The sequence below is a fragment of the Microcebus murinus genome, chromosome 32 (genome assembly GCF_040939455.1).
Source record: "Microcebus murinus isolate Inina chromosome 32, M.murinus_Inina_mat1.0, whole genome shotgun sequence".
NCBI lineage: Eukaryota > Metazoa > Chordata > Mammalia > Primates > Cheirogaleidae > Microcebus > Microcebus murinus.
In genome coordinates this window covers 1315826-1343176 of record NC_134135.1, presented here as the reverse complement: position 1 = coordinate 1343176, position 27351 = coordinate 1315826, and the positions used below count along the sequence as shown (strand labels likewise).

The 27351-nt window shown below is 55.7% G+C and overlaps 1 protein-coding gene across 3 annotated transcripts; it reads right to left on the bottom strand.

The window, feature by feature from the left end:
- Positions 1-9: 9 nt before the first annotated feature.
- On the bottom strand, positions 10-27351 carry PPP6R1 (protein phosphatase 6 regulatory subunit 1). Of its 3 annotated transcripts, XR_012915892.1 has the most exons (24): positions 25850-26071; positions 16736-16968; positions 14107-14293; positions 13885-14022; positions 13739-13804; positions 11549-11661; positions 11350-11463; positions 10630-10792; positions 10390-10542; positions 10172-10306; positions 9759-9823; positions 9537-9652; positions 9361-9446; positions 9133-9222; positions 8947-9044; positions 5454-5511; positions 5197-5369; positions 2276-2406; positions 2020-2200; positions 1831-1901; positions 1643-1724; positions 973-1074; positions 757-890; positions 10-409 (listed from the first exon to the last, which is right to left on the bottom strand). XR_012915892.1 is itself a non-coding variant. In XM_012775553.3 (23 exons), the coding sequence occupies exons 2-23, from the start codon at positions 16960-16962 to the stop codon at positions 821-823; spliced, it is 2619 nt and encodes an 872-aa protein (XP_012631007.1). In that variant the 5' UTR covers positions 16963-16968; positions 26804-27351; the 3' UTR covers positions 10-820. The 3 variants fall into 3 exon arrangements, 2 of the variants coding, with proteins under 2 accessions (XP_012631007.1, XP_012631005.1); XM_012775553.3 differs by lacking the exon at positions 25850-26071 and adding an exon at positions 26804-27351 and having other exon boundaries at positions 10-890; XM_012775551.3 differs by having other exon boundaries at positions 10-890.

The window sequence follows — 27351 nt, the reverse complement described above, 5'->3', positions numbered from 1 at the left end:
ACCAGCAGGAATCGTAAACTGTCTTCCTTTATTTATATTTGCAATATGAAATAAAAGCTCGGCACGAACGCGCACACACTCACACCAGCCTGGGAGGAGGGAGCTGGGACAAGGCCACTTGGCAATGGGGCTGGAACCCCAGGCCCTTGGGGTGCAGGGGGATCCAGCCAAACCCCGATTCAGGGCCCCTGGGGATGTTGTTGTGAGGCCCCTGCTCCCCAGAGCTGGCCGGCCTGGGTGAAAGTGCAGGGTCTGGGCAAAGGCACAGCCCCTACTCGGGCCCCGCTGATGCCCCCGTGCTCGCTGGGCCATCCCCCGAGCTGGACCTGAGCTGAAGGACCAGATGTGGGTGTGGGCGTCTGCACCACAGCATGGGGCAACCGGAGCGTGACGCCAACGCCAACCCCCACTGAAACGGGACAGGAGGGTTGTGCTCAGGGCCCCAGCCTAGCACAGCGTCCTCGCTGCTCTCGGAGCTCCTCCCTCTCTCTATATAACATATAATATACGTCTCTCTCTGCTTTCTATCGGACTCTCTATATCTTTATTCTAGGAGGCAAAGCTCCCAAACCTCTCTTCTCAGTGCAAATGGGGTGGGGGGCCGTCTCCCTGGCACCAGCCTCCTGGGAGTCCAGAGGAGATAACGTGGGGGTCGGGGTGATGAGGGCAACGGGGGCCATGGGGGACCCGCCCTGCCCCCACCCAGGAGGTCCATGAGGAGGGCGGAGGATCTGGCCGCCGCGGCCAGGCAGCTACCTGGGAACAGAGGGAGATGTTGAGTGAGGGTCCAGCAGACCCATCCCCCTGGCCGCGGCCACACTCATTGGGGGCCCAGGGACGCAGGCCCTCCCGAGACGGAGCCGCTGGGCATCGGAGGAGGCTGCGGGGCACTGCCAAGGAGAAAAGGGACACCCCAGAGTCACTTTCTGCCCCACCGGCCCCACCCTGCCCACCTGCTGCCCACCTGCTCACCTCTGGCTTTGGGGAGGCCCCACGGGCTCTGGGCTCTTCTCCCCCTCTGTGGTCTGGGGGGCTCCAGGGGCTGGGACAGAGGTAGAGGGGTCTCTGGTTGCACTGTGGGCAAGAAGGGGTGTGGCTGTCAGCCCCCCGCCCAACCACCCCTTGGCTGACGCCTCACACCCTCTCACCAGCTGAATCGTCTCACTCTGGGTGTGCACTGGAAGGGGCCTACGAGTGGGGCTGGCACTGAGTAGACGCTCAGTGGCCGCACAGGTGCCTACCAGGATATAGATCAGATAGCAGAACATGGGGGCACTGCACGGCCCTCGGCAAGGGGACAAGCAATACCCCTATGATGACTCACATTCAGCCACCGTGGTCACCCCCAGGAGCTGGTCCCCATGTAGGAGGCACTTGAGGCCGACCAGACGCAGCTACACGGGGCTGTTCTGTACACTCCTGACCCTCCCACCGGCCTTTCCCCACCCCTAGGGCTGCGAGGGGCCCTGTGAGTCCAGGCTACTCAAAGAAACAGCCTGTCGGGTACAGGGGCCCAACAGAGGCTGGGCCTGAGGGGTCTTGCACAGCTCAGGGACAGGATGAACCCAGAATCTACCTCACCAAGGAGGAGAAAGGCTTTTGGCACCTGCTCTCCCTTCAGAAGCTCCCCTACCCCCATCACCTGTCCGAGGAGCTGGGGGCGGAGCAAATCCTGTGGAGGGTGGCCTGGTGGTCCTCGAAGCTGACCAAGGCCTGGCAGGGGGCTGTGGAGGAGAGACCATGACTCAGCGCCTGCTTCCCAGCAGGCTCAGAGCTGGCCAGGCCACTTTCTGCCTAGGCCACTAGTGGGCAGGGTCCAAGCAGACTCACCTGAGGGCTCCGCTACTTTGCTGCCATCTGTGGCTTCCTGAGGTGCTATGGGGAGAACGGGGTCCTGAGACCTGCCAGGTGAGAGGGGCAGCCCCAAGGGGCAGCTGCAGTCAGCACTGGAGCCTAAGAGAGGACCGGGACCCGGCAACAGCTTCCCGGATGCAGCCATCCACCAGGCCCCATGCTCACCTGAGCTGCGGGGCATCGTGGGCTGGAGGGCTGGCCAGGCTCTGGGCAGGGAAGACCTGGGGCATGTCGGAGGGCCCCTGTGGGGCTGGGAGCCCAGAGCACAGCTCCTCCTCCCCAGAGACGTGGGGGCTAGCCGGGGCGTCCGTAGGCACTGGGTCCAAGGTGGCTGTCCAGTTGGTGCCTAGGATGATGCAGGCAGGACGGAGGGTGAGCTTGGTGGCAAGCAGGCAACCTGGCCACAGCTCCCCTGACTCACCTGAGGGCTGAGGGCTGGGGCTGGGACAGGAGGGGCGGGTGGTCCCTTCACAGGCTGCCCGGCTATCGCCCTCCTCATCCTCCTCATCCTCGTCCTCTTCCTCGTCCTCACTGTCTGTGCTGCCGCCACTCCTGCCCAGAAACCACCCGGTCAACTGGCTGTGAGACGAGCCAGCCGACACCGGCCCTCCACTCCCCAAAGCCCAGGGCCAGCCCCAGGAGACACCTGCTCGGGGGGCCACGGCAGGCGAGGGGGCCAGGGAACCCGGGAGTGTGAAGATGCAGGGAGGGGCCAAGAGAGGCCAGCAGGTGAGGGAGTCCTGGGCCACATTTGAGAACACAGGTGGACGAGGACTGCGGCAGCAAAAAGGACGCAGCCATGCCCACTCGTCCATGCAGGATGGGCCCTGGGAAGTGCAGGACAGGTCATCTCCCGGCCATACCAGAGCCATCTACCTTACAGGCCTTCACACCACCTGCACCAGCCTCTGCACAGAAGGGTTTACTTTAACCCTCTTCCTCCAGCTAGGAACTCCAGGAAGGCAAAGAGGCTTGGCCTTTGCCACTGCCACATCCCCAGCCCTGAGAACAATGGCTGGCATCCACAGCTGGCCCAAAGCTACTGGCTGAATGCTGACCAACACACAGCTTGCAGCCGTGAAGAAAACCCGAAAGAATATTCATCAACTGGGGAAAAAAGTTAAGCAAACGCCAGTCATGTGTCACTTAACGATGGGGATATGGTCAGGCAATTTTACCACTATGTGACCGTCATGGAGAGCACCCACACAACCCTAGATGGCACGGGCTGCTGCACACCAAGGCTGTGTGTACATAGCCTATCCTTCTAGGCTACAAACCGGTACAGCATGTTACTGCACTGAATGCTGCAGGCAACTTTAACACAAGGTAAGTATTTGTGTATCTAAACATAGAAAAGGTACAGTAACAATAAGCTGTTATAATCTTATGGAACCACCTTGTATACATGGTGTCACTGACCTAAACATTATATGCACATGACAGTACACTATTTCCAAAATGCTGAACACATGTTGTCTTAACAGTGTTACCAACTACCATAACTGGAAAATAATGTAGCTGTATGTGGTTACTAAAACACTCAACAATCAAGGAATATAGGGGAACTCCTTTAACCTGATAAAAGGCATCTATAAAAACTCACAACTAACAGCATACTTAAACAGTGAAAGCCTGAATGCTTTTTCCTAAGATAAGGAACAAAAAACAAGGGTGCCCATTCTCACCACTTCCGTCAGACATGGTACTGGATGCTGGCCAGGGCACTCAGGCAAGAAAAGGAAAATAAAAGGCATCCAGATAGGAAAGGAAGAAGGAAAACTATCTCTATTCATAGATGACTTGATTTTGTATATAGAAAATCCTCAGGAATCTACTAAAACTATTAGAATTCATAAATGAGTTCAGCAAGGTCACAGGATACAAGATCGATGTACAAAAATCTACTGTGTTTTCATATACTAGCAACAAACGTGAAAGTGATTTCAAGAAGATTCTATTTACAATGCTATCAAAAAGAATAAAATACTTAGGAGTAAAATTAGCAAAAGAAGTGCAAGTCTTATGCTCTAAAATCTAGAAAACATCATTGAAAAACGTAAAAAGACAAACAAATAGAAAGACATCTCACATTCATGGATAGGAAGACATACTACTGTTAAAATGGTAACAGTCCCCAAACTGACCTACAAATTCCCCATAATCCCCACCAGTACCCCACATGGCTTTGTTGAAATTGACAAGCTGATCCTAAGATTCATTCGGAATCTCAAGGGAACAGTCAAAATAATCTGGAAGAACAAGGTTGGGAGACTCACACTTCCCATTTTCAAAACTTACTATAAAGCAACAGCAGTCAGGACAGTGTGGCACTGGCATCAAGAGAGACACACAAAGCAGAGGGCAGAAATAAACCCGCACACATATGGTCAGGTGATTTTCTACAAGAGTGCCAAGACCATTCAGTAGAGAATGGACAGTGTCTTCAAAATTGGGTTCTAGGAAAACTGATCATCCACATGGAAGAGGATAAAGTTGGACCCCTATCTCACACCATATACAGAAATTAGCTCACAATGGATTAAAAATCATAAAATTAGCACCATAAAACTCTTAGAAGAAAACGAAGGGTAAGTTATGCTGTTGGATTTGGCAAAGACACACACTTGTGCACAAGTGACACAAGCAAGGGTGTTGGCAGCAGCCCCCCATACACAGAAGACAACAGGTACTGGGGTGGTTGTGCTCCTGACCTGCGTGTTGAGAGTCCATCTGGCCATATCCTTAGGATGTATACTTGTCTGTATGCACGTTACATCAACAAAAAAGTTAAAACATTCTAATTCCCAAATTGGAAGTCATGAGGTGAAGGCTCATAGAGGCAGACCGTGCGTTGGCAAATCTACATGCATTAACCCATGTTATCGCAGTGATTCTGGTGCCAGCCGGTATTACAGAAAAATCTATGTCACATCTGTGCAAAAAACTAATCACAGTCTAACTGGAAAGCGACATCATCTCTCATTTTACTGGAATTAGAGGAGAGAAGCTACCTGGGACTATTCTACCTCCCTTTGGGGAAAATGTGCAGTAGAGCTAACACAAGGAAAGCAGCGTAGTGGAGGGAAGGGGAAGGGAATATTCTAGATGCACCTACACCCAGCCGTACCTGAAGGACCCGCCCATGTTTCCAGTCACAGATAATGGTCGTTCTTTTCTTTTTGTAGCTCAACTCATTTCAATTAGATTTCTATCACTCAAAATTGAAAGAACCTTCAACTAATACACACACCAATACATCTTCCTTGTTTTTCTCATTCACTTCAGCTTTAGTCAGCCCTGCTGTGTAGTGGATGCTTGGAGGGGGGTGGGGGGACTCACTGGACACCAGGGGGCTGGCCCAGGCGGGCCCCCCTTGCCAGCTGGCTGGTCTGCCAGGTGCCGTCCTCTCCATCGGACTCCCCTGAGCCCTGGCCCTCCTCCTCGTCCTCCTCCTCGTCATCAAACTGCTGGATGCGGTCCTTGTAGCATATCTCGAGCAGGTTGGCGTTGGGCTGCAGGGAAGAGGGGGGAGAATGGGCTGCACTGTCCACAGCCCCCAAGCCTCCACCCATACAGCCACAGGACCGAGCACTCACGTTCTCGTCATCCGCGTTGAGGGAGAAGGTAATGTTGGCTGTCTTGTCAAAAGGTGCGCTAGAGAGAAGGCAGAGGGGCGGTGAGGGGCGGGCACTTCTGCTCTTTGCTCACCCGACACATCGGACCTTCACTACTCATGGATTCCATATCCGCAAATTCACCTACTCCCTAAAATATATGTTACCCCAAAACTGATACTTGCAGTGTCTAGGGTCACTTGTGGACATTTGCAGAGCTGCCAGGTGCACCTTCCCACAAAGGCCACACAGTGCCCTCCGATCTCAGCCTTCTGGAGAACACAGACGTCTGCCTCCTACTCCGGCACCTGTGCTGGGGCAGCCTCAGGAGAGTCCTTACCATTTCCAAACCAAGGAAACAATCTACCTCAATGAGTGGTTTTAGGGATTTAAAATCATCATCTGTGTGAGATGTTTACATATATGCACACATTGTCCCCTAGGAGCAATGGTTCAGGCTGTGTCAATCCAGTTTTCACAGCCACTTGATATAACATCAGTCACTGCAAAAAAACATTCCCGCCGACACTGTGCTAGGCCTCCAATTACACTAGCAGCCATGTGCAAGTCAAGTAGAAATCAAAGAAAAATGCCATTAATTGAGTCCTTTCCACTTGCCCAAGTCAGGGTGTGTTGATATTGTGGCTGTTGCCATCTTGTCTGCAGTAACAGCGTGCAGTGCTGGTGATGGTGAAGGGGCCTGGGCAATCACTACCCTTCTGGAACATAGCTGACGAGGCCTGAGAGCTAACATGGTTCGCTGAGTCAATGAAAACTCATATGAGACAGCAACGACCAGGGCATGGGGCTACAGCATGACAAAGCACCTTCCCTAACCACAAGACGCCTCCCTTTGTGGCTGAAATTCTGAATTACAGGCAAAAGAATCATCTTCAAAACTTAAACAAAACACCACCACTCCTGGCACGAGGTAGGGCCCACATGAGGTCCTCAGCCCTGAGCCCGCCCAGCTTGTCCCAGGAGCACTGCACTGACCCACTCCACCAACCCTGGCTCCCGGCCTCCCAGCGTCACACACACGCTGACTTGGGCAGCCCTGCACACGCACCTTTGCTCAATTCTCTTTCAAACAGCCTCACAGAAATCCCAATTCCTGGATTAAGAAATTAAATCCACACGTTTAACTAGCCCCACACTTAGCCAAAAAAGGAGTCGTCAATTGCTACTCCCACCAGCATAGCCAGCAGCTTTGTCACTGTCTCCTGATTGTTTTGTTCTCAGCCTTTGCTCGCTTTTTCTACTGGGGTGTTGGTCTTTCTCCTGTTACGGGTTGAGGGCACTTTATGTCTACCTGGGGGCCCACGCTCTGTCTCATGTGTTAGGGATACTTCCCAAGGGATCATTTGTCTCAAACTCATGAAATATTCTGCCACAAAGATCAATGGGTAACAGACCCATTGCAATTCCCGACTGCTGACTCCAAGCATGTGACAGGGGAGCCCCCCAGGGCACCATCTGCAGCCCCAATATTATAAAAATATCTATCCATTTCCCACACTAGAACTTCTCCTTGGTTTAGTTTTATTTCATTTAAAGATTTTTTTTCCTTTAAATCCTTAAAGACTTTACAGGCTGATCATTTAAAGATTTTTTTTTTTTTTTTTTGAGACAGAGTCTCGCTTTGTTGCCCAGGCTAGAGTGAGTGCCGTGGCGTCAGCCTAGCTCACAGCAACCTCAAACTCCTGGGCTCAAGGGATCCTCCTGCCTCAGCCTCCCGAGTAGCTGGGACTACAGGCATGTGCCACCATGCCCGGCTAATTTTTTGTATATATTAGTTGGCCAATTAATTTCTTTCTATTTATAGTAGAGACGGGGTCTCGCTCTTGCTCAGGCTGGTTTCGAACTCCTGACCTCGAGCAATCCGCCCGCCTTGCCCTCCCAGAGAGCTAGGATTACAGGCGTGAGCCACCGAGCCCGGCTGATCATTTAAAGATTTTTAACCCACTGGAATTTATCTTGGTGGAGGAGGTGGTAATAGTTTTATCTGCCCCAAAAGGGCAGCTGGTCATGCCGATGCCCTCCACCACAATCTGCCTGTCCCCAGCCAGCATGCAGTCGGGTTTCCCTTGGGCCTCTTCTCTGGGGGTCTCAGTACGGGCCTCTGATCAACAATGACCAGTGCTGCCCGAGGCCCCCATGCTGGGCACAGAAGCAGCAAATATAGGATCTCACATCTGCACCTAGAGGACCTCTGCCCCAGCTGCAGACACAGAGAGGCCACAGCTGACTACAGATGGTCACAGTGCCCCTTGCACCTGTGCTACACAGGGACCATGGGGCAGCCGTGGGCAGGCCTCAGTCTCCCGGGCTATAAAGGGGCGTAGGATCCCTGCAGCCAAGGGCACTTTTGGGCATGCAATGGGATGGTACCTGAGAGGCACCCAGAGCAGACGCAGGCAGCACCCCATGCTCCCTGCCTCTGGCCTCCCTCAACCTGGCCACCCACGCCAGCACCTCTGTAGGGTACCAATACAGGTAGCCTCTGTGCCCTACCCTTTAGCAGCAGTGTTTTTTCACTTTTCCCAGTGACACTTTGGACTTACTCTCCACAAGTCACCGCCCTCACCGAGATGGGACCCCCATGCTGTTCACTGAGCACCTCCCTCTGCAGCCTCAGGGCAGGGGCCTGCTATGCCCAGCCGCACAGTGGAAGTTCCAGAACCTCACCTCCAGGGCAGACGGTGGCCACACATATGACCTGCCCATGGTAAGAGGTGGTTAGTGGCAGAGGCTGAGGAGCCGCACCCATGGCCTGAACAAGCCCTGCCTTCTATAGGTGCCCACTCGGCCCTAGCCCTGCCACCCCCCAACCTCCCACCCAGACTGCAGGCTGTCTTCCCCCGCGCTGACGCTCTGCTGCTACAAGTTTGCTTGTGCCAATTCATTTGCAAACTGTTAGTAAATTTTAATTTTTTTATCTAACTGTAAAAGCAATAGATGTTTATATATAACAAGAAACTCAGAAAACAAAATTTCACAATCATAACTCCCAGATGTGAATGATGTTATGTTTGTTCAACAAATAAAAACAGAAATGGTGGTGGAAAAAAATCTTTTGTCACCCCAAGACCTCCAGAGGGGAGGAGAGTAGAGCCCTGTGTTCGGCAGACCCACCGACCCAGAGAGCACGTACAGAGGCCAGCTCTGTACCCACAGTCTCCGCGCCAGAACCTACAGGTCTGCTTTCCCCCCACTGTCGCATGCATCTCCCTGCCTGGGGGCCCCAATGCTGAGATTGGGGCTTGGGAGCTGCTCTGAGTTCCCAGCACTGGGGACATTTGTACTTTCACTGCAGAGAGGAGAAAGTCCACAGCTGGGACTCATCTAACAGGAGGCTATGGCCGGGGCGTGCCCAGGAGGGGAGCGACTGCAGGCTGGGCTGCACCAGGCCCGCAGGTGTACATGCAACGTGCAAACACAGGTAGGTCAGAGCCCTGGCCTGGGCCACACTCACTTCACACTCTCCTCCTGCTCCCCAAACTCCTCGTCGTTGAAGCCGAAGTGGTCAATGAAGGATGAGGTCATGCGCTGCATCTGGAAGTCCATGAAGGCCTGTGGGGTGCAGAAGGCAGGGGTTGCAGGGAGCTGGGCCCGCTGAGTCCCCCCCCCCCCCCCCCCCGCAGCACAGCCCCAGGCCCACCTGCTGCAGCACGGCCTCCTCGGGGAAGTTGAACTCCTTGAGCCTGTCATCCTCGTCGTCACTGGAGGAATGCAGGTGGTGGGTGTTCACCTGGGGGGAGTGAGGGTGTCAGGGCCTGCCAGAGCCCCCAAACGAGGGCCGGGTAGGCAGCTCTGAGGAGGGGAATACTGAGATCAGGCCAAGAGAGAGAGTAGCAAAAAGGACGCAGGAGGAGGAGCCAGGACTCACCAGGTCCACCATGTTCTTCTTGTTGGTCTCCGCCAGAGGCCCTGCCACGAATGCCTCCCACCGCTCTTGCTGCTCACTGGGCAGCTCTGCTTGGATAGGGAGGGGTGAGGATGTGGGGCACCCCTCAGCCTGTGGCCTCCCCCCACCCCCACCCCAGGCCAGCCCCAGGCCCTCACCCTTTAGCAGCTGCCCCAGCTGCTCTGCGTTGGGCCCCTTCTCCGCATTCTGCACCAAGGCATTGGCCACTCTCGTCAAGTGGCCCATGTAGCCTTTCCGCGGGCCCCCCCCAGACCTGAGAGAGAGTGGAGGCCACAGCTGGACACCAGGGCCGCCCAAGCCCTTGGCCCATTCCCCGCCACCCCATTCCCAATGCAGCACGAAGGCCAGCAGGGACTCACTGCACACGGTCGTTCTCCTCCCAGGACGTCAGGATCCGCTCTACCAGGCAGCACCGCTGCAGGAGCTGTGGGAGAACAGGATGTGGTGGCCTTAGAGGGGGCTGCACGTGGGGGAGCTCAGCCTACAGCAGGGTCCCCTCCCAGCAGGTCCATCTGCACATGGTGGGGAGGGAGGGAGGGAGGGAGGCAGGGAGGCTGGGCCTCCACCTCCTAAGCCTGCCTAAATCTCTGCTGTTTCTACAAGGAACATGTAGCACATGCACACACGTGCCCTCATGGCCACCCCGCCTGGCCCCCCAGCTCAACCCGGGCCCTCACACCCTTGCTGCTCCCCAGCCCAGGCACACACATGTTGAAGGGGCAAGGGGTAGGCCTCAGGGGAGGGTGGCCCCCAGGGATGAGCCCCAGCTCACGTGTTTCACAACGGGGTTTTGGATGGGTGTCTCATGACTGCTGTCAGGAGGGGGCGCCAAGCTCAGCATGGTGCTCACACACCCCTCCACTTGGGCGTGCAGGAAGTTGTTGAAGACATAGTGGAAGAAGAGGTCCTATGGGGGGACACAGGCTAGCACCAGAGCGCCTCAGCCCCAGGCTCAGGCCCAGCCCCTCCCAATCTCACTCCGCCCCATACCAGCATGGTGTTGGGCACGTCCAGTGCCAGGAGCTCCTGTGTCAGGGCCGTGTCATTGGCGCTCAGGGCACTAGCTAGGAGCTTGACCACGTGCAGCCGCGTGTTGCCCAGTGGTGGGTCCAGGCTGCCCCATGTCATCCGCAGCGGCTCCAGCTGTAGGTGCAGGGAGGTTTGATTCCCAAGGGTCACCCTCCCTGCCACCCACACCTCCCTGAGGACTGTGATTCCCCTGGTCCTGACCTTGGGTGGTTCGAGCAAGAGCTGGTGGAAGCAGCCAAGCCGCGGGCGCAGGGCATGCAGGGCACCCATGCTGGATGTGGTGCTGTCCAGCGCCCCATGGGCCAAGAGCTCCAGCTGCCCATCCACACTGCTGAAGAAGTTGTTCATGGTCACGGACTCAGACCTGCAGCAAGGCGGGGTTGAGAGCAGAGTGAGTCCTAGGCAGCCTACACAGGAGCAAGCGTGAGGAGCACTTCTGGAGGGACAAGGGCAAGTCCTCAGGTGCTGCTCTGGTCTAGAGCCCTTTGGACAGGCCAGGCCAGTGGGCATGGAAGAGCAGGGCTGGCAGAGTGGGGCAGGGATCTGGCCTCGTGGCAGCATCTGCAGTCCCCCGTTGGGGGAACAGGTGAGGGGTGTGCAGCTGCACAGAGCCCAACGCTGAGTGCCCTGCACGGCAAGGGTTAGCTCAGCAGCCTTTCAGTGCACACCTGGGCTCCCAGCCCCACCCAAGCAACGGGCAGTCAACTTAGCCTCAGTGTCCTCACTTGTCAACAGGACAGAAAGACTCTTCTCCCACCCGGTGCTGACCACTGTGAGAGGGAACACACCAGCCACCACATGGTGAGGCGGCTGGGCACTCTGCATGGCGAACACCACAACCTGCCCTGCCTAAGGCTCTGAGGGTCTCAGAGCATCACCCCAACCCCTTCCCACCCCCACCAAGGGCCGGTGGCCCCTCACCTCGGCCTCCTGGGCTCCAGCAAGGTCAGCAGCACCTGGATCCCGCTGACGAGGACAGAGGGGCTCTGCTCCCCCTCAAACATGTTGCTCAGGAGCTGCTCGATTGTCTCCTGCCTGGGGGACGGATGTGGTCAGGGTGAGGGGCCAAGGACCCAGGAATCTCCCAGGACACTCCCCCTCCTCAGGCCCTGACACCCACTTCTCCAGAGTGGCCAATAGCTGGTCCGGCTCCGGGCTGTCCTGAACTTGGATCATCTGCTCCCGGCTCAGGCGGATGATGTCGCACAGGGACTGGGATGCGTTGGAATGTTGCTGGGAGGAGAGACAGGTGAGAACCCCTGTCAGGCCACTAGGCCCGCCACAGCCTGGCGTTGGGACTCCCAACCACTGATCCTCCAGCCCCAGCCCCTTAGGGAAAGGAAGGATGGTCACATGTGTGTCACGGAGGACAGCACAGAGGGACCAAACACCAGAGGGAACACTGGCTGGAGGCAGTAGGGAAGGATTCCCAGAGAGGAGACATCCACACAAGACACCCCCCCACCACCACGCACACAGCAGACTGTCCACAACAGCCCCAACATCTGTTGACTGGTGAACTGATAAACCAAACCTGGTGTAGCCACACTAGAATATTTTTGTTTTGTTTTGTTTTTGTTGAGACAGAGTCTCACTCTGTTGCCCCGGCTACAATGCCGTGGTATCAGCCTAACTCACGGCAACCTCAAACTCCTGGGCTCAAGTGATCCTTCTGCCTCAGCCTCCCGAGTAGCTGGGACTACCTACAGGCATGCGCCACCATGCCTGGCTAATTTTTTCTATATATTTTTAGTTGGCCAATTAATTTCTTTCTATCTTTAGGAGAGACAAGGTCTTACTCTTGCTCAGGCTGGTTTCAAACTCCTGACCTTCAGCGATCCGCTCGCCTCAGCCTCCCAGAGTGCTAGGATTACAGGTGTGAGCCACCGCACCCGGCCCACGCTGGAATATTACTCGGCCATGAAAAGCAATATAGCCCTGACACACGCAACCACATGAATAAGCCTCGAAAACATCATGCAGAGGGAAAGGAGCCAGACACAGAAGATCACATGGTACATGATCCCACTGATGTGAATGCCCAGAACAGGCAGCTCCATGGAGACAGAGCAGTCTGGGGATTGCCAGGAGATAAAAGGAGTGGGATGCTGGAAGGGACTGCTAATGGGTAAAGAGGCTTTTGCTGTTTGTTTTTGAGACAGGGTCTCGCTGTGTGGCCCGGGCTAGAGTGCAGTGGTGCTGTCACAGTTCACTGCAACCTCAAACTCCTGGGCTCAAGCAATCCTTCTGCCTCAGCCTCCCAAGCAGCTAGGACTACACGTGCATGCTGCCATACCCCACTAATTTTTTTAATAGAGACCGGGTCTCCAGAGGTGGGTAGGGGAATAAAAACAAAAAAAGAGACCAGGCCTCACTATTGCCAGGCTGGTCTCGAGCTCCTGGGCTCAAGTGATCTTTCTGTCTCAGCCTCCCAGAATGCTGGGATCACAGGCGTGAGCCACCACCTGGCTGTAGGACTTGTTTTTTGGAGTGATGAAAAATATTCTAAATTCAACACAGTGATAGTTACATAATGCTGTGAATGTACTAAAAGCCACTGAATTATACATTTAAGTGGGTGTTGTATGCTATATTAACTTCTCTCTCAGTAAAGCTGATTCAAAAAGGAAATAAGAGAGGAACGCAAGCAGAACTGAGTCTAACCCAACAACCAGCTGCCAGGGCTTGGCCTCGTGGCTCCCAGACCTTGGGGCCCCTCACAGGCACCTGTCACATGGCTCACAGCCCCCTCCTTGCTGCAAAGAAAAACAGACATCACCCTCCCAGGGATGCGCCCGCCCTGAGGAGCCCCAAGCCCTGTCTCTCTGCTCTACAAGCCCGTGACCCTCTTGGAAACCAAGACCATCCACTAGGACACGCTGCTCCTGATGGCTTCCAAGCCTCAGAAGACCCAAGGCCAAGGGAACACACAGACACAGGGCCCCTCAAGCTACTGGGGAACAACTGCTCTCGAGAGCAGGGCTGCTGGGTCAGCTAACAGGCAGGAGGTTAACTGGGCGAGGGAGACAGGGAAAGAGCCACCAGGCCCAGGAGCCAGCACAGGCCAAAGTGGGGAGGGTGGGAAGTGAGGCCCAGGGCCAGACACCCCTCCCCTCAAGGGATTATGTACCAAGTTCCTGGTTCATGGAAGAAACCTTCCACCTATATAGAGAACCCTTTTCTCAGAGGGTGTGGACACGCCTGGTGCTCAAAGCTCCTTTTTCTCACCAATTCCTCTTTTAAAAGGGGGTAAAGTGGGCATGGGGAATGGACTTGTAGGGGAGGCTGCAGGGGTGCCAGTGACACTCACGTTGTCATCCTTTGAGGGGTGGATCTGCTCGATCAGCCGCTGGACAATCTTCTCCTCATTGAGCCACTGAGGGAGACAAGGCAGGGGTTCTATTACCGCTCACCTCCCCTCACCCGACCCTCATGAAGAGGGGCCGCCGTACTCACGTTGACAACATCCTGCCGCAGCTGGGGCTGCTCCACACAGGTGAGCAGACGCAGCAGGAGGTCCATGATGGCTGAGGTGCCAATGTGCTGCAGCAGCAGGTCCACGAAGTCGTCCTTCTTCCGCAGGAAGGACACGAGCTGGGAGCACATGGGCAGTGTCATGCACAGAGGCCTGGCCTACACCCCCCCACCGTGGGCCATAGGCCAGGAGAGCCAGAGCACCTCGTCTGTCTTGCGGTTGATGAGGATGCCCATGACCTTGCTGAAGAAGCTGGCCAGCAGCGGGTTGAGGCTGCCGCTGCTCTGCAGGAAGCCGTAGAGCCGGTTCAGGAGCGACTCATCGGCACCCAGGGCGTCATTGATCTGGGGCACGTCAGAGGTCAGGATCTCACAGGCCACACTGGGGTACCTGGGGGACGAGTGTGGGGTGGGCGGGAGGCTCCATCCTCTGCCCTGCACCGGGCACTGGGAGAGACCCATGTCCAGGAAGGGGACAGAGCACAGCAGGGGTGGAGGGTGGGGCCAGGGAAATGAGGCCCCTGGGCAGGCCTCCTCTATCCCTCCACACCCAGCACCCCTCCCTCAGCTCCCTACTACTCCAAGACTTGACCCTGGGCCTGAAGCTCCAGTGTTTTCTCATCCCCACTAGCAACGTCCATCCCTTCTACCTCCCTGACATCTTTCCAGGTAGCCCCACATGCTGCCCCAGCTCAGGCTGCCCCTCCTGGGCCACCTAAGCTTCTCCTCCCCCCCAGCCCCACCCTGGGAGACCTTTCTCAACCTCTAACCTCATCTCCTGCCTAAACACTCACATGGTGCCCGACAGCCCCCACAACAAGAGCTGCCCTGTCCAGTATGCCACCAAAGGTCCCATGGAACCACAACCTGCTCTAGGTCTGACTATAGAGGACTCCACAGTGCCCCCTCCCCTGGAAAGTGGGCTCCTTGGAGCAAGGCACAGACCCCAGGGGCCAGCAGGGCACAGATATCAAAATAGAGGCTCCCGGAGTGTTCTACTGCCATCTGGTGCGCAAGAGCACAGTCCATGACCCACTGGACACTGGTCAAGTGAGGGTGGATGAGCAGGACAGAGGCTCCGGGCCAAGAGAGGTCAGAGCAGAGGAGGAAGAGAAGACATATGGATGGGTGGTGTCTGACAGACAGACACGGGCAGCACAAGAGACACTGCTGGCCCTGCTGGAGGTGCTGTCAGCAGCAGCAGAGGACTTGCTAGGCCCTGTGCTCTGGGGTGGCAGCCACCTCCTGGAGTCCTCACTTTGTAAGAGGCAAAGTGGGGAGCAGCCCTTGCCCTGACCTGGCCTCTATGCAAGGAGCAGCAGCAGGCACACCCTGCAGAGTGGGAGCCCAGCACCAGCAAACAAGGAGGCCAACAGGAGGTTCTCATAGGGGCCTAGGAAGGGCCACAGAGACCAGGGAAGACAAGCCCCAAATCCCTGACAGGGCCCTACATGCTTAGTCCCACCTCCCGAGGCCAGCACCTGGAGCACACCTGCCCTTACTATGCAGGGAGCAGCAGGCAGGAGGGGGTGGCCACGTGCACAGAGCTGCCTCCATGCCAGGGGCTGGCCAGGTACCAGGGAGCATGGGTGGGCAGACACAAAAGAGATATTAACAGAGAACCACAAGTGAAGAAGATGTTGCCTGGAACAAGGGGATGTGCTTTAAACTGCACTGGGAGCCCCACAGGCTGTCCCATGGTACAAGGGCAAGCGCTCAAAGCTAAAGACACAGTGAGCTGAGGCTGATCTTGGTGGGACCTAGCGACTTAGTCTCAATGAAAGGAAAAAAATGATCTTTTCATGCAATAGCCTGGATCAATCTCCAGAGAATTATGCTAAGAAAAAAAAAAACAATCCCAAAAGCTTACCTATTACATGATTCATTTTTAATACATTTCAGGTTGGGCATGGTGGCTCACGCCTATAATCCTAGCACTCTGAGAGGCTTAGGCAGTGGATCGTTTGAGCTCAGGAGTTCGAGACCAGCCTGAGCAAGACCGAGACCCCTTCTCTACCAAAAATAAAAAAATTAGCTGGGCATGGTGGCACATGACTCTAGTCCCAGCTACTCGGGAGGCTGGGTTGATGCAAGGGGCTTGAGCCCAGGAGTTTGAGGTTATTGTGAGCTAGGCTGACACCACAGCACTCTAGCCGGGGCAACAAAGACTCTGTCTCAAAAAAAAAAAATTTTTTTTTCAAACAAAATTGCATAAATGGAGAACAAATCAGTGGCTTCCAAGAGTCAAGGCTGGGGTGGGAGGGAGGTGAGTGTGGGTCCTTGTGGTTAAAGAAGTGCTCAGGATGGCACTGGGGTGGCTGATATGCAAACCCATGAAGGTGATAAACTTAACAGAGAGAGTACAAGTAAAACTAGAAAACCTCCTTTCAACAGGCGGACAGTATCAACATCACCACCCTGGCTGTGATGCCCTGGTAGTTGCAAAGGTACTTGGGATCTCTGTTACCTCCCACATCTGCCATAAAGATTTCAATTGGGAAAAAAAACACCAGGGAAAAAAGATGGGGGAACAATTAGCAGATGTAACGAGGTTGGCAAAACACTGCTCCTTGTTAAGGCTGGGTGAAGTGTCCACGGAATTCACTCTAATCCATCTGTTAGTACTTTAGGGAAATTCCATAACAAGATTTTAAGAAATGGCATCCTGAAGCAGTCTGGAGCCCAGGCCAGGTCTATACCTAGGTGCTCATCCCCAAACTAGAGGTCCTGGTATCAGCTGTCTCTGCGAGGCGTTCCTGGTGAGAGTGTGTGAGGCGCCGAGAGAGCACAGGCCAGCCGGAGCCAGAGTTTAGGGTGCAGGGTAGGGACTCACTTGTAGCGCAGCCGCTCCTCACCGCTGGCAGGCGGCTCCTGGGTGACCCAGGCCACCATGGCCTGCAGGTGGGGCGGCTGGAGCAGGAAGTCCAGCAGCTTGCGGTTGACGACCTTGCACTCCTGCAGCACGTCCTCCTCGTCCAGCAGCTCAGGCAGGCTTAGGTCCTCCCGCTCCAGCAGCGTGTCCAGGTGTGAGCTCGTGTGCAAGTCAAACTTCCAAAACATGGCGCCCTGCCGGCCCAGGGGACAATCAGTGCCATGTCAGACACGTTCGTGGGAGCCCCCACTGGACTAGGCACTGGCCACCTGCCTCCAGAACAGCCTCTCCCTGAGACCCGGCTCCACCCCGGAGGGCTTAGCACCTCCACCATACGCACACACCAGGCCTCACCGGCTTCCCCCCAACCCGCCCACCCCCTCCATCTCCAGCCTCCATGCTGCCTCCCCTGCAATCCAGAGAATCACTGCACACCAGAGGCCGACTGTCCTGCCCACCCCTCAGCCTCGGACCTGGTAAAGTCCCCTGGTATGGACCCCACAGGGCCTGTAAAGAGTGGTAGGATACTATGCATAGAGTGACCTCAGGCCCTGTCCCCCATGAGGGCCTTTGTCCACTGTCACATCTGGGCAGGGACATCCCAGGGGCAGAGCCTGAACCTCTGGCTTCACTTCAATTTGTATTTGCTGCACGAATTCAAATGCCCCATGACCTCCAGTGCACACTGCTGCCCAGCCCAGCAAATCACCCAAGGCTGTGTGGGAGGCTCAGGGTGGGGGCAGGGGGAAGGGAGGAAGTCTGTGCTGTCTCCAGGCTGTGGCTGTTGCCTGGACACCACTTACACACAAACACACCCCAACAAACCTCTCACCACCCAGCACCAGGGCCTGGGACAAGGAAGAGGAAAAGTTGTGGGGGGTGGGGGAGCGGGGCGAGGGGGTGCTCCCAGAATAGCCACTGACCAGGGCGCAAAGGAACCCAGGATGGGATAAGCAGTCTCTGCCCGGGAAGAACAAAGTAGGCTACCAAAACCTGGCTCTGATCCTGTCCCCCTTCCCTGAAGGACAGCATCTGGCCCTCACTTTGGCCAAAGCCCCCACCCAGCGCCCACACAGGTAACTAGCGGGCAATAAGAGCAACACACAGGGAGCATTAACCACACGCCAGGCCTGTGCTCTCAGCTGCTGTGCTCCGAGGCTCCAGTGCTCCCAGGCTCCAGTGCTCCCGGTTTTGCACGTGCACTGTGCACATGACATCCAAGCTCACAACCGCCCCCAAGAAAACCGTCATCATCCCACCACACAGGATGAGGGGCAACCAAAGCCCAGGCAAGTCAGGTGGCTTCCCAGTTCTTCACAGGCCATCTGGTCCCCAAGGACAGCAATTGTGAAGCTCTCACTAGAGGCAAGGGGCTGACCAGAGCTATGCTCATTACCTGCCTCCTGACAACTGCACAACTGCCTGAGGCAGAGGCCTCTGCCATCCCCAAGTCACCCCGGAGGACACTGAGGACAGAGCAGGGTACAGGAGGTTGGGGTGCCTCTTCCAAAGCCCCCACCCCTGTCACTTCCCAGGCACGCAGATGCTAGCCCGCCTCCTACAACACACTTCTGCGCCTTCCCTGCCCGACCCCATCCTCCCGGGGCCAGCCATGCCCTCTGCACAGGCCTCCCTGAGGCCCTGACCTGCCACCTTAGCACCCACTGGCCACCCTGGGCCCCTGGGAACAGACAACCACAGATGGAGCCCAGGCCCAGGGAAGAGACATCAGAGCTCAAGGAAGCAGCCTAGGCTGACGACAGGGCATCCTGAGCCTCCATCCCTCTAAGACGCCACCAGCACACCCAGCTCTCCTTCCTGCCCTGCCCGAAGCTGGGACTGACACAGAAGCCTCCCTTGCCTCCTTGCTCAGCCACCCCTACCTGCCAAGGTGATCGCCCCAAGGCTCAGCTCAGCTCGGGTCAGCACTGCAGAAACCTTGCTCCCAGGCTGCCGTCTGCCTCAGTGACTCTAAATCAATAATCCTGGTGGGAGGTACTGTTGGTCTCAAAACCCTGGCCAAGGGCAACTGAAGGTAGAATGGAGGGAAGAGTTCTGTAACCAGCAATAGCTGTGGTGAGGGCAAGCGGGGCAGGAGGAGACAGTGGCAGACTCCAGGCCTGAGGCGGGGTAGGCGGGTGTGCATTTGAGAGCCACCACTCCTCTGGGGTCTCCTGGCTCCTAGTCCATGGCAAGCAGTGACTCACGCAGTACCCCTACCTGCCTGCTGTTCCCAGTGATCACCCTGGAGCACAAACTTGAGCACCTCGTGTTCATTCCAGCCAAGAGCCCTGCAACAGCTCCCCTGGTCCCTGCATTCTGGGCCCGAAGGCCCAACCCCTGCCCACACCCAGCCTCCCCTCTGGCTCATCCTTTCAGCTTGCTCACTGACCTCTGCAGCACCAGCTCTGACCCCAGCCAGCGGCCTGGGGAGGCCGTGCCCAGTGCCACCTCCCAGAGCAGCCTCCAGTCTCCCTGTGCTCCTGGGGCTGCCCAAAGCACAGGGCTGGGTAAACGCGGGCATTCCCTGGGCACCAGACAACGCTGCTGTCGGCTGCCCTGCACCTCCACTGTGCTGACCACTCCTCCAAGGACCTCCACTGCCGCTCATGACCACCCAGAGGAAGGACTTGCCAGGCCCATTTTACTGAGAGGAAACTAAGGCACAGAGAGGTAACTGCCCAAGCCCAGATCTGGGGGTGGTGAGCACTGGAACTGGCACTCTGTCCCCAGAGTGAGGAGTGCTGTCCCCAGCGCAGGGCCTGGGCAGAGGACACTGAGACACTTGTGGGATGAGCAAGCTCCTGCCCAGCTGGCTCCAGCACGTGCTCTGCCTGAGCGAGCAGTCCTGGCCGTGGCCCACCCTGACCTGACTCTCACCCCAAGGAGGAGCTTTTCCCTTCCCGGTCCTTGGACTTGGCTGGACTCTAGGCTCCTGGTCCCCCTTGTTCCTGGCACCTAGCACCTGCTCCTGGTCCCCCTTGTTCCTGGCACCTAGCACCTACTCAACACCCCTGTGGACTGGGGGTCGGCTGCAGTCCTCAGGCCCCTGGAGGCCCAACTATGACACACAGCCTACACCCACCTGTCGTCACTGAGGCCTGAGCTCTCCCCTCAACCTGACACCACCAGAAATCTAGGGGCTTCCTCAGGGCCTCCCCACCCTCCTCCGTTGCAATCCAGGCCACACACAGAGCCTGCCAGTCTGTGCCCAGGGTCCTCCACAACCTCCCGCTGCTCTCAAACACCACCTCAAGACCTGGCCTGGCTCCTCCAGCCTCCCTCATGCCTGCCCTGCACTCACACTGGCCAAGCTGGCCTCCTATTTCCAGAACACTCTAAGCTTGGGTCCACCTCAGCGACGCTGTCCTAACAACTGATTTCCTCTCATCCTCTGGGTCTCTTGCCAGGTCTTCACCTTGCAGATGGGCCTTCCCTGACCAGCCTGGCCGAAGCAGCCCCCAGCCCTGCCTTCATCCACCACTCTCTCCTGTCTCCCTGGGACATGCATTCCAACCTGCACAGAGCTTACCACTGTCTGAAAGCACCTCTAGGACGCAGTAACGACATGCTTGCGACACACATGCACTCAACAGCTAGCCCTACAGCCTCTCCTCTAAACCATATTAGGTTGCCACAAGCACCTGGGGGCAGCACCTAGCACAGAACCTGGCACTGTGGCCATAAATGCTCAAAACTGTTACCTGAAAGACAAACCGTATTTTCACAAGGCCTGTGCCCAGGCAGACGCTGACATACTTGTCAGGGAATCGATAAAGTGAAATCACTCCCATCCTGGGCCCCCTAAATCATGAGGTGAAGGGAGGCACAAGATCACCATGGTAGGCAGGGAGGGAGGGGTGGGTGGGCCTCAGGCCAACCCAGGTGCTGAGTGCGTGTTTCCCGTGGGTGGCAGTGAGGACAAAAGCACCACTACTTCACAAGGATATCCGACCTTGTCTCCTCCTTGCTCCAGGAACCTCCTCCAGCACAGTGGTAATGCCCCCCTTGGGCCCAAATGCTAGACGTCCTCAGGGGACCCTTCCCAACTTCCTGTCTCACTTGAGAAATGTGACAGGCTGAGAGAGTGCCTGTGTCACAGATGAAAAAACTAAGACGCAGCAAAGGTGACTCACCATGTACGGTCGGTGAGAAGCAGGAGGCATGGGGTGGTGGCGGGTGTGTGGATTTCCTGATCTGTTCTGGGTGTACCTGGGACCAGAACCATCTCGAGGGGAACCGCCAATCAATCATGACTCTGCCGAGTTCCAGCCACCAGCTGTGCTGAGTGAAACATGTAGACATGGGGAGCAGGAAGCCTCTTTCTACATGGGGGACTGTCACCAGGCACAAGGAGCCACACACTACATGTTTCCACTTATGTGAAACGTCCAGAACAGGCAAATACATAGAGACAGAAAGTAGATTACGTTTTTAGGAGCTGGGGGGATTAAGGGCAGTTTCTCAAAAGGAAAAAGTTACCTTGTGAGGTGATTTTAAACAATTCTAATATCAATTGAAGCAATAGTTCCACAACATTGTGACTATACTAAGAACCACTGAGTTGTACACTTTTTTTTTTATTTCTGAGACAGGGTCTCACTCTGTCACTCTAGTTGGAGGTGGAGTGGAGTGATCATAGCTCACTGCAGCCTCCAACTCCTGGGCTCAAGCTATCCTCTCATCTCAGTCTCCCAAGTAGCTGGGACTACAGGCACATGCCAGCCACCAAACCAGGCTAATTTTTTAATGCTTTACAAAGACAGGGACTCGCTATGTTGCCCAGGCTGATCTTGAACTCCTGGCCTCAAGTGATCCTCCCACATCCGCCTCCCAAAGTGCTGGGATTATAGGCGTGGGCCACCCACCATGCCCAGCTGAATGGTGCACTTTAAATGGATACAGCATGTGGCATATGAATTATATCTCCATAAAAAACTGTTGCCAAAAAAAGAGAAAAGCTGCCCAAGGCCATCATGGCAGGGCCGGGCTCAGGCCTTGTGCTATGTCCAGCCACCCTAGAGCTGAGGAGACACCAGCTGGTCTGGCAGAACGAGGCCACTAAAGCTCCACCCTGGGGAGCTCACCCAGGTATCCCTTCCCCACTACTCACTCCCAACGTTCCTGAGCTAAGTGAGCCCCTTCCACAGTGGGGGCAAGGCAGGGACAGGGCCAAGCCAACATCTATAAAGAACCCTGCACCTACACTTTCAGGCACTTTGTCTCATCTCCCCACCACCACAACCAAGTGAAGAATTCTTACTATTCCCCTTTGATAACAAAGTCCCATTTGGAAAAGGGGCCCAGAGTGGCAGAGCCAGGACCCTGCCCATTCCAGACAATGTGCCCTGGTTTCCAAACAGGAGGCAGAAGCTCTCACAGCTGAGGCCTGCCCACTCACTTCTAAGACACTTGGGTAAAGGGTGCAGGCCATGGCCCCCACCCCCAAAACCGCCTACCATGCTACGACCTCACCAACTTCCCTCCCAAAGCCAGCTTCCGAGAGAACCAGAGCGGGGGCTGCCAGACCAAGACAGGAGGATGCTGGCTGGTGTGTGGCATCCGAGAGCCTCCACTTGAGCCTTGGCCCCAAGGACCCAGGCAGCCCCTTGAACTCTCAACCTCAGGTGGCTCCTCTGAAAATCACAAGACAAAAAGATCAAATATAATTGGTGTTCAACACCCTATAAACATCAGTTCTCCAGTAAAAACAATTAAGATGCAAATACAGGAGAAAAGAAAAAACAAAAAAAGGGAAAAACTTTACCCCACCACAAACTCTCGATCCACTCCAGCTTCAAGCCCTGATTCTCAGCCCCCATCTTTCAACTTAATGAAACTTGCTGGAAACCCCGGGAATAAGGAGAGGTGGCTTTCGTTCTAACTGGGTGAACCCGGGCTGGGCACTTGGCTCCTCTAAGCTTCATTTCCTCATCTGTGAAATGGGGACACAGCCCATCGGGTCAGGTTCCTGTAAAAACGAGCTGAGTTAAAGCTGGTGGTCCTGAAACAACAGGTTCTCTGCAGGTGTAAGCCCCTTCCAGTCTGAATGTAAGACCACATCCCAACACTTCTGAGCAGGACAGGTAGGAAACAGTCACTAACCTGAAGGTGACAGCACTAAAAACAGAAAAGCAGGAGATAGAGACTCTACCCGATTGCCTAAGTGACTCAAGTACTTTTCCTCAGATCATTCAGATACTCTGGCAGGCGCCACACACCCCGCCACCCCCATTCTTTGCAATTTTCAGCAACTTCAAGAAAGCGGAAGTGACTACCACTGGTTTTTAGCGACCGTTTGAAAACCATGACTCTGGCTGCAAACGGAAGAAGGGGAAATTGTAAATGAGAAAGGAAGCCATTAAAAACGAAAACTACCTCTGCTCCCTCCGCCAGCTCTGCACCATCGCCTCTGGTTTCTTGTTTTGCAGTGTTGTTCTAAGGCCTTCAACACCATCTGCCCCTCAGGAGCCCCCAGCCCCTTCCCCAGCTCAGAGAGGGCCTAACTACAGCTCCCACAGGCTGCTGCTGCCACTGTCTGCCTGACCATCCAAGGAGAGGAGTGAACCGCTATCAGCAGCAGGCTGGCCAGCACCCAGCTCTTAAAGGGCCCACGGTTCAGAGGATGGCAAGACCACTTCCAACTTCCCCCAATCCACAGTCAGCTCTCAGCCACATCTGAAAGGTGGTTGGGAACACTCGATTCCAAGGATGGGGTGATGGTAATGGCAACCCCACTATCTCGAGCAGGACCTATGGTGTGTGCAGAACCCAACACCACCCCAGCAAGGTAGGCACTGGGGACACCCATTTGGGAGAAGGGGCCACTGGGGCCAAAGAAATGAGACCTGGCCAAAGCCAAATAGCTTTGGTCCCATTCTCATGATGAGCTAAGGCTCTCCCATGGCTTGGGAAAGCCTGAGGGAGGGTCCCCAATTAGAAGGCACCCCAGGCACCTCCTCCTCGGACCCCAGAACCACACCCTCCCAGGGGAAGTGGCAGTTCTGGTCCAACCCTGGGGGAGAGAGTAATTAGGAAATAAGAAAGTCTAGGGACACTTGGCCAATGACTGGGGAGGGGGCTTGAGCACTCATACTGAGAACTTGTCTCCTGAATTAGTCACAGATTTAAAGGAAAAGACAAATGAGCAGATTTTGTAGCCCTTGGATAAACAGAGAGGGGAAGAATGAATATTACCATGTGATCCAAAGTCAAAGGCCTGGGTTCAAATCTTAACCTCTCCAAACAGAAACCTCTGTGTGGCCTAGACCAAAGACCTAACCCCACAGCACCCCAGTTTCCTCATCTGGGAAGTACTTCACAGATGAAGTTAATGTAAAGCAGCACTTCCTGGAGAAAGATCCACAAAACCTGTGTGCAAAGGGAAAACCACAGTTTGGCATGGAAAGGAGGGTGTGTCCCCAGCAAGCCAGGTGCTGAGAATCCGGGGAAGGCTTCTCTCACCTCATCTCTTGCTACAAACTCTCACCAGCTCTCAGCCCTGGCAGGGCCACTCCTCTACCTTCCCTGAGCTCTCTTGAGCCTAGCTCCTCCTAGGTCCTTCAGGCCTACACACGGCCACCACTTCCTCCAGGAAGCCTCCCTGACTGTGTTAGGGGCCTGCTCCACACAGCTTCCACAGCATCTGGGCCTCAGCTCTGTGACAAGAATTGCCTGTTCAGTCATCTACCTCCCCGTGGAAGATGCCAATCTCCCAGGATCCAGCATAAGGCCAGGCTCACAGTTAAAGATATCTGTTGAATTAATGAAAACTGAAGCCAGAGGAGGAAGGTGATCTGCTAAGGTCACTTAGCCATAGATCCTAAAAAAAAAAAAAAAAAAATAGGAAGAGGGGAGGACCAGAAGAGCAAGCTTTCCTCTAATGGAAAGAAACAGATGACCCAACAAAAGCCAACCATCAAAAAGACAATAGTAAATCACAATACACAACTCACACAACACAGGTACTCAGGAGTGCAACAGAGCACATAAGCCAGAACTATACAAAGTACCCCAGCATTAGAGCAGGGTCTCTCCTCAGCACCACTAGCATTTGGGCTGGATAGTTCCTTGTGGTGGTGGGACTTGCCTGTGCACTGAACAGCATCCCTGGCCTCCACCTACTACACACCGGTAGCATTACCCCCAGTGTGACAACCAAAAACGTCTCCAGCTGTTGCCAAATGGCCCCGGGGGGAACACAATCACCCACAATTGAGAACCACTGCAATAGATAATCTCAAACCAAATAATCCTAAAAGCTACTGATTCTGGAGCACTTACTGCGCCTTGCATTCTGCCACAGGCACCTATAAACATTGCACTTAATCCCCAGAACCCTCCTGTGCGAGCACTCCTGTTGTTCCCATTTACAGCGAGGAAAAGGAGGCACAGCACACATGAATAATCTGTCCAAGGTCTGACCACTTGGGGAGGCAGAGCAAGGACTCGAAACCAGGTCCCTGTGACAAAAGGCCTCACTCTAAACAATTAGCCTGTACTGCCGCCTCCTGATCCCAAGCCCAGGGCAAGAGTCACATGGTCTCATTTAATTTAATACACAATAGGCAAAAGTTTTCTTTTTAAAGAAAACAGAGCACAACATTTTCAGCAGCACACGCAACCACCAGTCCACCACCAGTAAGCGCACACAGCAGGGTGTGGCGAGCATTTCCATGTGTTTTGTGCAGGTCACTGCACAGGCTCCTAACATGTTCTTCAGGCAATCTTCAGTTCTTGCTCCATCTGCCGTGGGCACTGATGGTTAGAACCTTGCCCTCAGGTTGGACACAACCCCACCGCAGTTTCCCTACAACTGTGAACCCAGTACCACACCTGACAGACACGCAGCTTCCTTTCCAGAAACATCCTGCCTGCCTTTTTTGGGGGGGTGTTAATGGTAACATCTGTGTCCTCAGCACAGACGCATGTCTTTCTGTGTGTAAAAGAGTGACCAAGAAAGACCCTAACCAGAGGTCGTCACATTGTAAGGGCCTGGACAAGCACCCCAGCCAAGTTATTTTGCCCCTCGCCCTCCCAACACATCTGCACTCATGGCTCCCCAAACATTCCCACCTTGACATATTTGCACGTGCTGTTCCTTCCCACCAGAAGGCCCTTCTTCCCACTCTCCATCAGTCAACTCCTACTCATCCTTCCTAGACAGAAAAAGCCACCCATCCAGCCAGTCTCACCAGTCCCTCCCGCTCTGTGGCCTCCTGCAGCGCCCTGAGTTACCTCTATCACCACACACAGTAATTGTGACTGGACTACTCTGCCTTTGTCTCCCCAGGGACCGACCCCTCCTCCAGGGCAGGTCTGGGGCTAATCTCCCTCCTCTGTGCCCAGCACTGGGTCTCTGCCCTGCCCTCAGCAGGCTTCATCTCACTAAAAACCAGGATCGATTGGTGGCTGCTCCGGAGAACGCTGGCACCCAAGTCCCTCCACACAACAAGAAGCCAGAGACAACCGGGGGCAGGAGAGCCACAGTCAAGGTGAAGGGAAAGCCCCACTACCTCCTGTCGGCCTGCCCCAGGGGTGAGGCAATGGAGCCTAAGAAGGCTGGCGAGAGTGAAGGGGTGATGGAGGCGAGAGTGTAGGGTCTGTGGAGGAAAAGAAGAGGGTAACCAAAGGGAAGGAAGACTCCTGGGGGGACGGGGGCAGTGGGCCAGAGGAGTAAGAGGGAGGAACTGAGTCTGAGGGTGTAAGAAGGGTACCGTGGTAGAAGAAACTGGGGAGGGGAGGCTGGAGGGAGAAGGGGGGTGGGAAAAGATCGAGGGGGAAATGACTGAGAGACTTGGGGGGACTGAGAGGAACAGACTATGAAACTTGGAGGGGAATGAGGGGAAGAGTCCGAGAGACTAGGGCAGACTAACGGGGAAGAGACGAGGCAGGGCGGGGAGAGGGGAACCCCAAGGGAGAAGGGAAAGGATCCGAAGGAGAAAAGACTGAATGGACTCGAAGGGCGCGGGGGAAGGAGAACGAGGGGCCTGGACTTCTAGGCAGGGTCCCGCGAAGCGGGCCGCTCACCTGCGAGGGGGGGCGGCGGCTCCTCGCACTCGGGGCTCATCGGGGCACCCCCCCCGCCCCGCCGCAGCGGCTCTGGCCCCCGCTCCGGGGCCCGGTATGTGGGGGCGGGGGGCGGTGTCGGGGTCTCGCGCAGGCGCCGGGGCTAGCGGGGCCGGCGCACGCGCCCACGGGTCGGGGAGGCCTTGCGCGCGGAGTCTCGCAGAGTTGATTGCTGGTGCCGTGGGGATGTCACGAGACCCGCACAGGCGCCTCCGGGGTCCGCGCCGAGGCGGCTGAGCTAGGTCGCGAGGCCCGCGCAGGCGCCTCAACAGGGAGGACGGGGAAGTCGCCCCGGTTTCCTCAGCTCAGCCCGGCGCCGCGCAGGAGGGGAAAGTGTCCTCCTCCGCAGTCCAAGCAGGCTGCAGAGCTGAACAGCGACCGACGAAAGCCGAGGCCTCCTGCCTCAAGCGCCCCTTTCCCCAAACCCAGCAGGTCTCCAGGGTCTGCGGTCCGCCTCAGGGCCTCTGACGCCCGGCTCCCTCCGCCACTATCCCACAATCCCCTGAGCG

What these genes read in the sequence shown, in the direction of transcription:
- PPP6R1 (XM_012775551.3), bottom strand. Translation starts at nt 25,909, where the DNA reads ATGGAGAGTGGGAAGAAGGGCCTTCTGGTGGGAAGGAACAGCACGTGC. An exon ending in TCAACCGCAAGACAGACGAG is followed by an intron (nt 14,023 to 14,106) that starts GTGCTCTGGCTC and finishes ATGTGCTCCCAG; the next exon opens with CTCGTGTCCTTCCTGCGGAA. An exon ending in GCTGGGGCAGCTGCTAAAGG is followed by an intron (nt 9,447 to 9,536) that starts GTGAGGGCCTGG and finishes CTATCCAAGCAG; the next exon opens with AGCTGCCCAGTGAGCAGCAA.